The 15,763-nt window shown below is 36.6% G+C and overlaps 2 protein-coding genes across 23 annotated transcripts in view; one reads left to right on the forward strand and one right to left on the reverse strand.

The window, feature by feature from the left end:
- Positions 1 to 850: 850 nt before the first annotated feature.
- Positions 851 to 2,599, reverse strand: spmip2 (sperm microtubule inner protein 2). The gene is made up of 3 exons (XM_077248075.1): positions 2,409 to 2,599; positions 2,073 to 2,305; positions 851 to 982 (listed from the first exon to the last, which is right to left on the reverse strand). The coding sequence occupies exons 1-3, from the start codon at positions 2,473 to 2,475 to the stop codon at positions 911 to 913; spliced, it is 372 nt and encodes a 123-aa protein (XP_077104190.1). The 5' UTR covers positions 2,476 to 2,599; the 3' UTR covers positions 851 to 910.
- Positions 2,600 to 5,109: 2,510 nt separating this feature from the next.
- The window catches only part of rapgef2b (Rap guanine nucleotide exchange factor 2b), a 117,158-nt gene continuing 106,504 nt past the window's right edge, over positions 5,110 to 15,763 (forward strand). For 20 of the 22 annotated variants that reach the window (XM_077247661.1, XM_077247666.1, XM_077247679.1 and 17 more), the window contains exon 1: positions 5,119 to 5,725. In XM_077247661.1, the coding sequence (XP_077103776.1) occupies positions 5,657 to 5,725 (69 nt within the window). In that variant the 5' untranslated portion in view covers positions 5,119 to 5,656. Of the gene's footprint in view, positions 5,726 to 15,763 lie in introns of all 22 variants that reach the window. The other 2 variants (XM_077247678.1, XM_077247685.1) reach the window with 2 other exon arrangements.

Genomic DNA, 15,763 nt, shown 5'->3' on the forward strand with positions numbered 1-15,763 from the left:
AAGGGGAGGAGCCCGCTAAAAGGATTTAAAGTAGGCTACTAGTCCATTCCCAACGCAGTGTCCGATTTCAAAACGGTTTTCACAGGATGAATTTTGGGTTTTTAAGCTTTCAAATGAAATCCAATTTATGATGATTGCTAAAATATGTAAAAGGGGGAAAAAAGACAATAAAAAAAAAAAGAGCGAAGCCAAGCGTCCTACTGGGACAGTGACAGTTAGAAGGGGCTGATTTTTCTGTTTAGAAAAGCCTCATCTGGCAATGACACTATTGTACCTAATCATTTCCGAAACACTGGGCACTTTAGCTCAAACCACACAATCTAAAAAAATATTGCTGACATGAAATGAAAAAGTGAGAAAAACAATACTAATGTCACGTATAAAAGCCCTTGCAAAATAATACAATATAAAATAACAATCATAGAAATGGCATGTCTCCATATCTGATATCTGACCTACAGTATGTTTGAAAAAGAAAAATATGATCTCTACTTTGTGAAATCACAGAAATGTAGGCTACTTTACCATTTCATATCAGGTATAATGAACCAAGACGTGAACAGCACAGCAAAGAAAGATGCATTTAATGTGGTTTTACAATAGAGTTGAGTAAATAAATTATTCAATGATCACTTTCAAGAATCATTCGCCATATGTCAATTTAGAGAAAAAGTAATGCGTCTGCTTTCTCCGTATGCATTGACTGTCTTTACTGCAGTCCTGAAAGAAGAACAATAAGAGAATGATTAGTAAAGTACTTTGAGATTCAGACACAAAATTTCAGTTTATTCTTAATATAACAATGGGCAACCCAGCAGTGGGTTTATACAGGGTGCAGAGAGTGTATCATTATCTCTTATTTCTCACTTCATTAAGCGGGAACTGTTCTTTGTCATCCTTGCTGTAAGAATCATGTGCGCTGTGGTTTCATGCAAGCCTCCTGCAGGTTGTTTGCTTGTCCCGAAACCAGGGCTGAGTGTGCCTGTGTGCAAGCATTGAATTATTGATTACCAGAGGAGAACAGCTTCCTCTCATCCACTCTACCCATTTCCTGCCAGTGAAACCCATCACCGTCTAGAGTCTAATAAGGGGAGCTGGAGGTAATCTAACCCTTTCCTACGTGGTTACTGGTGTGTGTTTAGCTCACCATGGCACCGTCCTGCACAGATGATTAAAAGTATTGTATTTATTTACACACATACAGTAAGGCAATACTATCGATACTAGTCTTTAGATTTGTTATAAAAAATTTGTTAAAAAATACATACAAATCTGTATAATGTAAAATCTGATTCTGAGAGACAACGAGATATGATGTTTATACGCAGCAAGTTCTATTTTTGAGGCAGGTTAGTTAACGGTAACTATAGTTATTTACTATAATTATTTACACTACTGTTCAAATGTTTGGGGTGAATAAGATTTTTTTGTGTTTTTGAAATAAGTCACTTATGCTTGCAGGCTTCATTTATGTGATAAAAAAAAGTATCAAAACAGCAATATTGTGAAATATTATGACAATTTTAAAAACATGTTTTTTAATGTAATATATTTTAAAATATAATTTATTCCTGTGATGCAGAGCTGAATCCAGTCTTTAGTGTCACGTGATCCTTCAGAAATCATTTATTATCAATGCTGGAAACAGTTGTGCTGCTTACCATTTTTTTAGGAATCCGCGATAAAAAAAAAAGCAGGATTCTTTGAAAGTTTAAAATAACTTTTCTTTAACAACATACAAGTTTTAATGCTTTAATTTAATTCAATTACATTTTTTTTCAAACCTCAAACAATAACATCAAAATTTTACTGACCCCAAACTTTTGAAAGGTAGGCTATAGTGTTTATTTTTATATTTACATGTTTAGAAATGGTGCTAGTTGTCTCACTTTTTATGCCAATGTTTCTCAGGTTTACTTAGAAAGTCAATTTCTATGTTTTCGCTGCCCATGCAAGGAAAAATATGCAATTAAATGAACACACACTGGCCAAAAAAATTAAAATATAATACAATATAATATAAGCTAATATACTATACTATAAAATAATATAGGCTAATATAATATAATAACCTGATATAGTTTGTGGTTGATGACAGTAGTCCGCCTGTTGAGTACAGTGCAGTACTGTAGACCCCAGCCCACTTCTCCGGTGCAGCGGTGTTTCGGTAACGGCGGGGCCGCGTGCACTGCAGGCCGGAAGAGGTAGTTGAGGTCACTCGTGGCATCTGGAGATAACGGGCCAATTCCAATGCAGCGGGGGAAATAGTCCAATTTGGGACGGAAATCTCCAATGCCGTCTGGTCCTTGATGACAACAAAAGTAACACTTGATTCAAACTCGTGAACTTACTAATGATTAAATAAAGTGTCATACTAAAAATAAATTCATAAATAGGCCTATATTTACCTGTGAACAGTATTCTCTGTCCAGACCCTGCATTAGAAGGTGTCGTGTCCTGTTGTACACTCTTCATCCCCCTTACTTTGTTTACTTTTTGTATTAAAACTGCTGCCAGATCTTTGAAATAGCAGTAAGTGCATCTGAGTGACTGTAAACTAAGCCCTGGGCAGGAGGTCACTGACTCACTCACTCACTCGCTCACTCACTCACTCACTCACTCGCGCGCTGTTGACACGGAGCGTTTGGTCTCCACGGAACCTGTGTTTAGTCGTGATGCATTAAACTTATGGATTATTTATTAAAAAAGCATCCAACACTAAAATAAGCCCACACTGATTGTGCATTGTGCATGCAGTACACCGTAACTTACACTTGCTGTATATGTATTTCTTGACATAAACAATAAACAAATTGATAATATGAAATAGGCCTAAATATTGGCAAACAAAAATAAATGAATAGGCTAAATTGCTTATTTAAATGAATAAATAAAATTGACAATAAAAAATAGCCTACAGACAAAGAAACAAACATAATAATGCTTGATTGAATTAATAAATGATTACATTTGAAATCTATAGGCTAATTGACATTGAGAAAATGGCTCATAGGTCATGGCTCATGGTTCAATTCCTTCAATAGGCATACCTTCAATGCAAGTCACTTTGGATAAAAGTGTCTGCAAAGAGCATAAATCTGACCCTGGATCACAAAACCAGTCTTAAGTAGCACGGGTATATTTGTGGGAATAGCCAACAATACATTGTATGGGTCAAAATTATCAAATTTTATTTTATGCCAAAAATCATTAGGATATTAAGTAAAGATCATGTTCCATGAAGATATTTTGTAAATTTCCTACCGTAAATGTATAAAAAGTTTATATTTGTGAGTGAATGCAGCACAATTGTTTAAGGAAAACTGTTTTCTCATAGTTTGCTAATTGAATCTTTGATATTCAAACACGGTCTTTAAACCGGTTTGCTTTTGTTGATATAATAATAAGGCTTCACTTTAGTGTCAGATAACTGATTTCCAGCATCATGGGTTGTCTTGACAAAATCTCATTATGAGGTTTGTTTACTGAAATTATTTCTGAAACAGAAAGGCACTATTTTTCCTCAGTGCTGACTGTTCTTTTGTTCCATCCAAACCCGCAACTAACCGGCATCAATCCCACTGGTGACATCTGATGTGTTAAGGGTCTAAAGGAATTGTTGGTTTATTGTTATTATGCTATTTATATGAGCCGTCAACAGTGCAGAATGTCTTGATATCATATTACATGGCTGGTATAGTCACATGATCAGAGGTGTTGAATTCCAAGGTGCCCATCTGTGTCAAACCTGTCAGTTAGGCCTATACTCATGTCCTCCTGGAACCCGTGAATAGACCTTTGTTCACTGTAGTGGACATTATATTTTAGTGAATTTCTCTGACACCATACGTGGTTTTAGGGCTGGATGTCCTGTAAAGAGCACATTTGGGGCTTTTCAGAGATACCAAATGTTTGGAGGTTTCACAATGACAGCAACTTCTGCTTGGTCTTTAAAAATGACTGACATTAATTTAGTGATCAAGTATAGCACTCTTATGGAAATATATATAATACAATAATAATAAAAGATAATATTTGTAATTATCATTTAAATATGACTAATTTTCAAATTGTTTGTCATAAATCAACATGCCAATGTTATGGGGTTTTTAATCAAAATATGACTTTATCTGTTACAAAACAGGGCATTGATTTCATAGATGTCCACTGTAGAGGATACCAAATCATGTTTATCAGGCATTTTGAGAGACACAACATTTGAATGGGGAAAGAAATATTCCTATGAAATATTCGATATTATTACGAAAATGTTGCCACTTATTACTCCCGTTATTATGTTATTACTCCCGTCTTTTTTATTACATGTTGCCCCAAGAACACATTAAAATGCAAATTAGATATAGATACATTGTATTGAATGGCAGTACTCATTTATGGCCATTTTACCCACATTGTATAAATTAAAATGGCATATAAATTAATTTAATTAGATCTTTCATAACATAATTAAGAAAATAATCTTTATACAAAGTTTGGTTTAAAAAAATCCTGAAACCTAAATATGTATTGGTAAATTAAAAAAACAACAAGTCCCATTGTTTTGCCAATACAATCTTTTTATGAGTCTTGGTGTCTTTATCTTTTTTCAAAAATGTGTTTTCCATTTGTTTCTTATGCTCTAAACAATGTAATGACATACAAATATTAAATTCAAAAATATTTTTTTTTCTGGGTCTGGGGAAGATATTTGGTGCATCTAATTTGATCAGTTTTAACTATGAAGATTACTCTATATCAATCATAATCACGTGTAGGCCTAAACATGAAAGTGGGCATATTTTTCCCAGAGGGAAGACACACTCGTATATTTTTTATATAAGAAACAGATTCACGTTATAAAATCGAACTTTTAAAAATAATGATGTATTAAATTAAAGAATATAAACGTTAAAAGAAATATAAGTTTCATTTTGGAATCATTATCATTGGCTTTCCCCCTGCGCTCCCCACCCTTACCTGAAAATTTGTGGCGTACGATTAAAAGCTTGTAATTCTTCCTTCAGCCAGTGGGTGGCGACAGAGTACTGTACGTTCTTCGCATTGGATTGTTCTGTGGGCGCATTATTGTGCTGAATGGACTCGCCCATCAACCCTCTTGAGGCTGTCGGTCACCATGGTGGTGGCTTACAACAGCGAGCCCAGACGGCAGACCCTCCGTCGCGTTTAGCCATTAAAACACTATTTATAAATGCTGCCTTTGACCCTCCGCTGCTTTGCAAATGGCTTAAAATGGACAATCACCAAACGCACGGATTGCACGTTGTTTTCAAGATGGAAAACTGAAGAAGATGGAATAGCGAACAGGGGACAAACGGAATGGTGAAAATGCACTCGTCTGCGTAAAGCATAGACGTACCGCTTCCCTGCAAAAACCTTTCATTAAAACGAAAATCTCCTGTCAACTCACAACCGAAGCTCCAGCGGCTGGAATAGTAAAAACAGACTGTCTGGTCTTGTTGGATCGGGACGTGGGACAGTAAGAAAGATCCTGGCTTAGGCTGTGGCCTGGGGACAGGCTCTCCTCGGAAGCTGCTGCTATATAAAAACGTTATTGTAACTTACCGTTTAAAAACTACTTGTGAGATTCGCGTTGGAATATTTGACTTAATTGATTCGCGCGATTGTTTTGAAAACCATGGCGTCTTACGTGGATAACAGTTTTCGGCAGGCGGTGATGGTGAATCCTTCAGACAGGACGCAACAGGTCAGAAGACATGTCTTTTAAATCATTTATTATGTGCACTAGTGGATGTTAAATGTTACAGTATGCTGCATTTCTGCAGTTACTAGTATCACGTGCATGAACTGTTTCTTTTATGACAACGCAACAATGTTGTTAGTTTAAATAGAAAGTGCAATGAAATGAAATGGCATGAATTGATGTCAAGTCACCTTCATTTGTATAGCGCTTTTTACAATACAGATAGTTTCAAAGCAGCTTTACAGTGATAAAAGATTGTTTTGGCTACAGGCTACAGCAGCTCTAGAAGAAAGTCATTTAAGTAAGATAGCTTAACATATAGGCCTGCATACAATTGTCCCCAATCTTCTTAAAATGCAGGCACGTGGATTTTGTCTTTCACTGTTCACTGCAGTCCATTGCATAAACATAAAGCAAACGTTTGTAAACTTTAAGTCTTTCACCTCTACACAACCCTTGTCAGCTCAGCTTTGCGTCGGAAACAGTTTAACATTATAGCTACGCAATGGTTTTGTGTGATGTGAGACCGAATTACGTTTCGTTATAGGCTTTATGTGAAAATATTGACCTGTTATGCTTGCAAGGACTTGTGATGACATTTAGCTTGCTTGGCTCGTTGTATATCTGCAGCCTTTTACGTGGCCACCGAAAAAAAATCATACTTTTTACGTGGCCACCGAAAAAAAATGCATTATTAATTTTCAGCAGGGCTGTCGATGTATGTAAAAGTGTATTTGCAGTTTTTGTAATTTTCCTTTAGAAGTGCTTTGGTCGTCTTTAGTGATTTGGACAAACTACGAATAAGAACCGATACCGTCGAGTTGGGCACTTAAAGTGACAGGGTGCTTTTTCAGACATAAAATAAACCATAGTCTTCTACCGCACATGCACATCTGTTTAATTTGATTTTGCCCTCTGTTTTATCTTAGGTTACAATAATTGTTATACTGATTTTGTTTTTTATTTATTTATTTACTGGGGGGAAAAATCAACCGTGGACGTTGTTCTTGAATGAATGGGTGTTTGAATGAATCATTCAAGTAAACGAGACATTAAGGCTTTTACATCAGACTGAGCCCCAAGACGTAACAAACTAATTGGGAAATAACTGATTTTGTTCACTGGGGAAAAATCACATGTTCATGAACCGATTTGTTTGTACCTGGATTTAAGCATTACAGACAATAGAGGCACTTCAGGGTCAGTATGGTTTTCATTAGCGAATGCAATTCTGTACAGCTGCACTTCCTAGAGATTACGTGATATTCCATGTCTGCTCTCATTGAGTGATCTTTCTCAGAGTTGGCCTTTATTCAGCAATCGCAGTATTTCGGCCTGAGTGATCAGCACGTGTGTGGGTTGGGGAATACTGACCCAAAAATCAGAACGCATCACACCTCAAGTTCACAGCTGAGGTGGTCGCTTGTTGCAATAGAATCAAGGTCCATGTGAAATCCATGATGTAATCTCGGTCATGTCATGTGGGCTAAAAAAGGCTGTTCCGTGAAATGGGCTTTAAGACACCCTTAATGTGTAAAGACTTCTTTTTAGGGAATGACACATAAGCTCATTATGGCTTTACAGCAACAACCTCAGCGCTTTGCATCAACATGCTGAATGTATGGCCTGTACAGGCTTTGGTACACTATTTTCGATAGCAGACGGGTATTTCCGATTCCGATTTCCGCCAAACGATTCCGGAGTTGCGGAGAATGGGATCCGGTTTCCGGATCCCATTCAATAAAAAATATTAAAACAACTAAAAAAAATAGTAGTAAGGGGAAAATGCACAATGAGTTTTGTGTTTATTTCTTATACTTGTCAAATGAGTTTAAAAGACTGGTAATGTCAACAAATGCAACATATTATTTTGCAATTTTTCTGAAGGAAAATAAACATTTCTGTATTCTCTAGGATAATTTGGGACCTCTCCTATAGCTTATTGTATCTCCAGCAGTGGAGAATACCCTCTCAGAAGGGGTAGAATATGCTTGGACACATATGTAAGATCCAGACAGGTGAAACATTGTATTTTTAAAATCAGTTTGAATGATTGATTCATAAAGACTTCACTTGTTTCATTACTGGATGAATCAGCGCTCTAGCCAAATGACATGCACTGTTTGGAACAGTAGCCTACAAATATTTTGAGTGTCCCTAATTCTGCACATCGCACCAGAACCGTTTTCCGGTTCCGGTATTTTTCAGAAACACTGATTTTCGGTTCCCAACCCTAATGCAGGGGTCAAAGAGACCATAAAAAGGCTGATGGTACTTTGTGCTTTGACCTCTGTGAGTCAGTAGATCAAAGTGCAAGAGGGCACACCTCTTTGGCTGCTTTCACATCTGTATGTTCGGTTCATTTGGTCCGGACCAAGGGCGAAAAATTATACTAGCATTTTTCAGGCATTTTGGTTCCTTTTCACATCACACTGATTGCTCTGGTCCGAATCAGTTGATGAGTTGATGAAACGAACCAAAATGCAGTCACGTGACAACCACACCACTCTTTGCCCCGATGTGTCTTGATCGTATTTCCATCAGAATGGTCACCTCTTTGAGGAGGTCTCGGTACACTTGTTTGGTCCGCTTTTGGTGCGCACCCGAGTGCGATTGCTGCTTTGACACCTGCCCAAACAAACCGCACCAATGGGGACAACGAACTCTAGTGCGATTCAACCAAACTAAATGAGGCAGGTGTGAAAGCACCCTTATTTTTCCTAAGAGGTGCATCTTGAGTATTAGGTAATTGAACAAGCTAAATCCTCTGTATCTCTGTATTCGTCAGAATACAATATTTGGCTGTTGTTTTTGTGTTTTTTTTTTTTTTTGGATGCCCACAGAGATATGAGCCTGGTCATCCTGGACTGATGGTTTCCTTCCAAGCAGCTTCCTTCCTTTCTTTCACAGTGAGAGGAAGTGCATCAGAGGGGTGTCAGAGATTGACACATCTTAAGAAAGCCCTTTTCTTGCTTGTCTTAAAAAATCCTTCATTTTTTTTATGCTTCACTGATGAAGCTTTGTTTACACTCATATGCCAGTCAGTGAGATGCAGGAGACATCTGAATTTTTAAGAGCTGTGGCATATGGATGAATCTGACAAAATCTGTCAAGAAATTGTCTGTTGGATTTCAGCTATAAAATAAATAAATATATGAATTGAAAGAAAATTAAGCCTTTAAAAAAAACACTCTCATACTGTAATGCCAAAGTTATGATGTAATATTTAAACTTTATGAATGCATAATTCCATATTATAGTATTTTATTGTACTGTTTTATGCTGATTTAAATTTAAAAAATCATTGTGTTAAGGTCTGTTCAGTGTTAAGATAACTATATTAGTGTCCACACCAGCAGATGATATTGTTCTGTTTATTCTAAGCACGTGCCTGCCTGGTGCTTTGAATACTCGAGCTTGTTACAGCCGGTTGTATTCTGATTGGCTGTAAATGTTTTTATCATTCATCAGCTGGATAAAATCGTTCTGAACGTGATTCCAATGATATCGTTTCTCTGTGCCATTATCGTTATAGCTCTGGTGTGAACTCTGCTGTTCTTTAATAATGAGAAAGATTTTTAGAACTGTCTTCATCATTATCTTTATAGTTATCGCCCTTGGTCTAGGGCTGCACGATTTGGGGAAAATGTCATATTGCGATTATTGAGGTCAATATTGCGATTGCGATTGAGATATAATAAACAAATGGTTCTATGAGTCAACTTGCTTGGTTCTGAAGCTAAATGCACACACAGATTAGTGATCATTCTGAAATGTGTATTTCTCAACTCAAACTATACAACAACTAAATGATTGATACCACTTATAATGATCAATAAGCCAATGATGTCTGGATAAAAATGACCCCCTCTCCCCCATTTTAAACATTAATTTGAGCCATCCAACATTAAAGTGATTCCGTCATTAAAATTAAAAACTATACATTTTGTAAACATTTATTAGGCTTCAAAAAATATAACGGCTTTTAATTTAAGTGAACTTAAAACAATCCTCACATAAACCCATAATAAATGTCATATTTACCTGTGCCCTTCCTGTCTAGCAGGTAGGACATACAGAAATTTGAATAGAAATTGAAGTTATCAAACAGTCTGCACTGCATAAATTATAAATTATATATAGACTATTCCTCATTAAACACAAGTTCTTTAGTCAAGAGCAGTGAGTATTTTTCTCTGTTCCTTTGGTTATTTGATTAACTTTACTGACAGAAAGTTTTATTGGCTGCTTGCCCTTTAAGAGCAGCCGTTGCTGACAGAGACCATCATCATAAGACTGCTCTTATGAAGATACTCGACAAACGACATTTTGGCATAATTGTGTGTGTTTTTGTTCGTTCAAGCGCGAAAGAGAACTGTATTCTGGCGCACAGTCTGTGCATGTGCATGATACTGGCGCGCATCTTTCTGTGAGTCACAGTCAGAACATTCACAGGCAGCGCTCTCTTTTGACTTGTCGTGCATTAATGGTTTAAACTAGCATTCGCACGAATAAGAACGGGATCATGGAACACTAGCCAAAGGATGACAAAAAATAACAGATGCCACGTTATTCGTTAACAGCCCTAAATTGTTTATTTCATATAAAATCGCAGCATTTTGCGTCATATAATCGCATAGGCTTGACATCGTGATTGCGATATGATTGATCGTGCAGCACTAGTGTGAACAGGTCTTTAGTCATTTTTACAGTATACTGTACTGCAGAAATGTGAATCTTTTGAAATTTAAATGTGAATCTTAATAAGCATTAACAAAAACATATTTAGGCAGTAAGAATGGCCAGGCAACCGTCTACAGATTCGGAATGGGTTGAATCATGTTTAACAAATTTTTATGTAAAAAAACAAAAAAAAAACTAAAATTTTTATGGGTGTGATAAAATGTCTTTTTTATACTGTATTGATGTTTTATATATTTTTTTGTATTATATGTTAGATCTTTCTTTTTATTTTGGAATGAAATGTGACTTGGATATGTTTTACCACACCCATAAATCATACAAATGTTAGGCTAGTTTTTTTTTATTTATTTTTTTTATAAAATTTTTTTAGAAACATGATTCAACCCATTCCAAATCTGTAGACGGTTGTCTGGCCATTCTTACTGTCTAAACATGTTTTTGTTGTTAATGCTTAAACTACTAGCAGTAAGAACTGCTATTCTTATGGCGTCTGGAAAAATCTGAATTTTTACATAGTTGTCTTGTTCTTAGTCTTTCTGCCAAGTGAAGTCACGTTATGAATGGCAGTCATTGCCTTGACTGAAATGGTTGGACACATACTGTACACACAAGCGTGCGTGAAGAAAGAGCGGTTTCAATGACAGCTCCCATCTCAGTTTACACAGGAAGAATAGACTGACCGGTTGGAGAACATAAACAAATGATGACAACTGTCGCGTTAATACCAGAACATGTGGCACTTCTTTTAATTATAAGATATTATTCTTTCATAGCCTGTAATGGACACCAAACCCTGCCTGTCGAAATGATTATAGAATTGCATTGGTCTCATTGGGCTATTTTCAATATGAGGTCATTTGACTTTTTGGTTTCATGTCAAATGGTGCTTTGTGAATGTTATAGTTGACCAGCCACAGGTTTCATTTGTTTATTTAAAAGCAAAAGTTGAGGAATGGCTAATGACCCAAAAGGTATTTCACTAGGATTTGGAAGGTAAATTGAATGATTTTTTTTGGGCATTCCAATCCAGTTATTGCCGGACCAACAGCATTTGATTGTTCATCTGTTTTACTTTTGGTAGTATAATTTAATAAGTTCATCCAATGAAGTGGAATGCAATATTTGAATGCACCAGTGATCATCACATGCTTAATTTACTCACAAACTTGGTCACATTACTGTGTATTTTACCTGCTGTGCACAAGTGTTCTGCTTATAGATAAATCTAGTAGTGCTGGGCGGTTTGACCAAAAATTTATATCACGTTTTTTTCCAAAATTATGCCGGTTTCCGGTTTATGACAGGTTTTTTTTTCATGCATAGTCAGGTGTTCAATGCATTTTTTTACTGGTTGAGAGAGGAATTACTGCAGTAAATTGACTTAGGATGGTCTATTTTACTGTCATTAGTGAATATTGTAGAATAATTCCACACTAGTAATAAAGGTTTGCATGGCCCCAGAAAATTATGCTGTTGTTTACAAATAAGGGCCATTCATGATTCTAATGAAGTGAGGAATCAGAATGCAAAGACAATTGCAGTCAAAATACAGAACTTTTATTTTAAACAACACAATTAGAACAACTTGGAATACTTTTGCTAGTTCAAGTACAAGTCCAGGAACATTACGTGCATTCAAGTAAATATAAAAAGAAAACTTAAACTTATCTTGCATTGCTTTTGAGGTCTATAAAAAAAATAGTAAAACAAAATTATGCAACTTGCATTAGTTATTCCTTCAAAAGTATTGCTTCGAAACCAGAACAAACATAAAATAAATATAAAGTGCAACTTGGCACACAGGATTATCCTGTATAATGGATGTTTGTGTTGCCGCCTTTGGCGAGAATTTTAGCCCGACAGCACTTACATAAAATGGTTGTTTGGTCGATGTCGGATGTTTGGAAACCAAAAAACCTCCAAACAACAGACATGGCTCCTCTTTTTGGCACAAGTTGTTCTTCTGTGTCATGTTCAACTAATTCTTTAGCATCCATCGTCCATGTAACGAAGAGCACTGCTGTTTGTTTACCCTCACTCGTCGCTGCTTAGAAGTGCAACATTGTAAAGGGTCCATCTGAAACAGTGTCGCGCAGCGTGACGTTTGTTCCGGACGTTGTGTAATTAAACACACTGGTATGGCGGTTTATTCAAAATCAATATCGTGACGAAAATATAAACCGGTTTTCGGTTTGAACCGGTTTACCGCCCAGCACTAAAATCCAACGATAGCTTTCTAAAATTCTACCATTCAAAGGTAAGAGTAACTTCTGCTTATGCTTCAAGGATTTTGCAGAGAAAAATAGATTTAGCCTATAACATGACCATTAGCGCTTGTGGAATATTGATACTTAATGCTGTAACATTATTTTGTTTTCCTAGTACGGATGGGAATCAAAGAATTGTTTCAATTCTGATTCTAATGATTCTAGTTTCTCAACATTACACATTTAACATGTATGCATTTAGAAGATGCTTCTATCCAAAAAGACTTCCAAGAGAGGAACAAAGTAATTTGACAATTAGCCAATGTTATATAATATACCATTCCATTAACAGTTTTGGTTCATTTCTGGCTGAAGAACAGCTCTGACTGGATAGCATTGAATTTCTGGACAGATTCAAACTAATAACTTGTGTTCAAAGAATGATTGAGTCATTTTGACTGATTCATTAAAATAACCAATTTATTAGATCCATTAGTGTGTGATTCTGTATGTTTGTTGTTGTGTGCAATCAGCAAGGACAATGGTTTTCCTCTCTCATCAAATCCAAGTCATACTGCAAGCTCACAACTTAAACAAAACTAAATCTTTGGCGTTAATTCAGTAGAGGCATAGGAATAACAGTGCAGGAAAACACATGTTAACAGTAGAATGCAGATGTTTAAGAACTGTTAAAATCATATCATGAAGACTGTTCCAGAGTCCTGTTTTTTTTTAATATGTGAAAAAACAGTTTCTCCAACCCTATTTCTAACACCCTTAATACAAGCTCATCAAAACAAGAGTGAAATGGGGTCATCACTGAATATGAATGGGTGTCTTGGGGTGAAGGGACTGATAAATATGCTAGTTGGGCATCAGTATTTGGCGGCCCATGTCGCTTCCGGTGCTTCTTTTGATCCTCGCATTGGGCTGCTTGTCAGAGGAGACTCATCCTCATCCTCGCTTTGATCTGAAGCTCTGTGCTCTGCTGATCCATTTGTTTCCATTTTTCTCTGTGATCTTCCTCTAAAGGGAAACTTCTCGCTCAGAAGCTACAGACAAAATGCACAGAGATGTCTGAAGCATGATATAGCTTTTCCCAAAGCATGATTATGCAGATTGTGCTTTAGTTAGGTGTTAGTTAAGTATGATTATTGCTCAAACTTGAGTTAAGGGTTTTTCCAAACTCTTAATTTTTAAACTTATCTCAAGTGCTTGTACACGGTCAACGGAATGTTTTTAGTTGTAAGCTGGTTGTAATATTTTTGAGCTTCTCTGAGGTATGGCAGTTCATAATGCTCAGTGAGGCGGTGGTCGTGCATTGTGTTTTTCCATTGCTTGTTTCCGGCCCAAACAAACCTTCAGTTGCATTACAGAAATGTCAAAGCTGCAGAAATGTAAGCGCATCTGAATTCATCTCTCCGACACACAACAGCAGAGGAGCTAAAAGACATTCTTTCTGACGGAAAGAAGAAAAACATGCAGACAGATTTCTGCAAGTTCTCTGATGGTACAGTGCCACGATTTATTAAAATAGCTGCTCTGCTCTGGCTAGAAGTGGCCTGATCGCAACTAATCTGGGACTGGCTCCTCTAAATGAAATCCTGGCGATGGGTATTAGGGGAGAAACTCCAAAACTGGTCTGAGGTCAGTATTTAAAGGTAGTGTTAACTGTAGTAATCCCGCCTGTACCTTACCATGTTAGCGTCTGTGAGACCAGCGCATTAGCTGATTAATTATCTGATTATCTGCAGTGGGTTAAGGATTGTTTACAAAAGCTTCCTTCATTCCTTCCTTCATATTAGGGGTGTAATGGTTCACATTGCACAGTTTTTTTTGTCACTGTTTCGGTACGGTTCGGTATGTGCTATGTTCAAAGAAAAAAGGACTACTGCCAAATAACAATAAAGAAAATAAGAACAAATAAGCAAACTAAAAGCAACAGCACAAATAAATAAAATAGAGAAAAGATACAAATAAAATAAACAGTGCTTTTCTGGTTATTTGGGTATCTAACAGTAGTTTTCAGGTACCAAAATATAAAGAAATTAATTGTAAAACAACATTGCATATAATCTTCACTATGAATTAGATAAAGATCAATCATTATTAAAGTTACAAAATCTATTCATTCAAGAGCAGTGAGTGATTTATTTGTCTTTTGTTATTTGATTAATATTAAAAACACATACTGACAGCAGACTATTAGGCTGCTGTCACTCTAAGACAATGGATTAATCCAGTACACTTGATACAGAACACGTGTTCTTTCTCGATGGTTTACGTTCACTTTCTTAAGAACCTACTATGTTTGGTAGAATACTCGCCAAGACAGGTATATTGACCTAAGCGACATAAGCACAAGACTTGAAAGATAACTCAATATTTGCCGCTGCGCATGAGTGCACAAATCTTCTCACACACCCTGCACGAGTTCTCTTTCACATATTCTTGCTCTCGAATGTTTAAATTGCCAATGCTTAAATGAGTTTTGTTTAAACACAGTTAGCAACTTGTGCTGTTCAGGTGCTACCTGACTGATCATGTTCGAGCATACAGCACTTGCATTGAACAAAGGTTTGGGGAAGCCAGAATGCGTATCCATCAACAAAACATATGCCTAATTCTGTCTGTCTGTTTTATTTTTTTTAACAAACCATATTATAGACACGTAGGCCTATGCGTCATCAGATTTGAGATGAACCGCGTTACAAGTGCGTGCTGAACTGTGGGTGGAGAACGGCACAATGCAAATTTTTTTTTTACCGAGAACAAATACACCCCTAGTGTATATATGGGTGTAACGGTTCTCTAAAATGACCTGGAGTTGTTCTTGACAGATTTGTGATATTTACCCTTATGGTCTCTCTTTCTTTTAATACTTTATCTTAATAAAGTAAGCAGACATTATTTGTGAAAGCCAGTACAAATTTTATGATTACACTTGAATGGTCTTTAAATGTTTTCCCCTACAATACGTCTGTGTTTGTGTACACTTGGCTCTGTGAAGGAGCAGCTCAGACACATGAGCCTGGTATTGTATTCCCCCTCGATCATGAACAATGGCATGTCTCCATAGAAAGCTCTAGTCATGAGGTCATATTCCCTACTGCTCTTTATGGCTACATAG

This window comes from Siphateles boraxobius, unplaced genomic scaffold, assembly GCF_051911475.1.
Source record: "Siphateles boraxobius isolate OS27281-9 unplaced genomic scaffold, OSU_SipBor_1 3, whole genome shotgun sequence".
NCBI classification, from domain to species: Eukaryota; Metazoa; Chordata; class Actinopteri; order Cypriniformes; family Leuciscidae; genus Siphateles; species Siphateles boraxobius.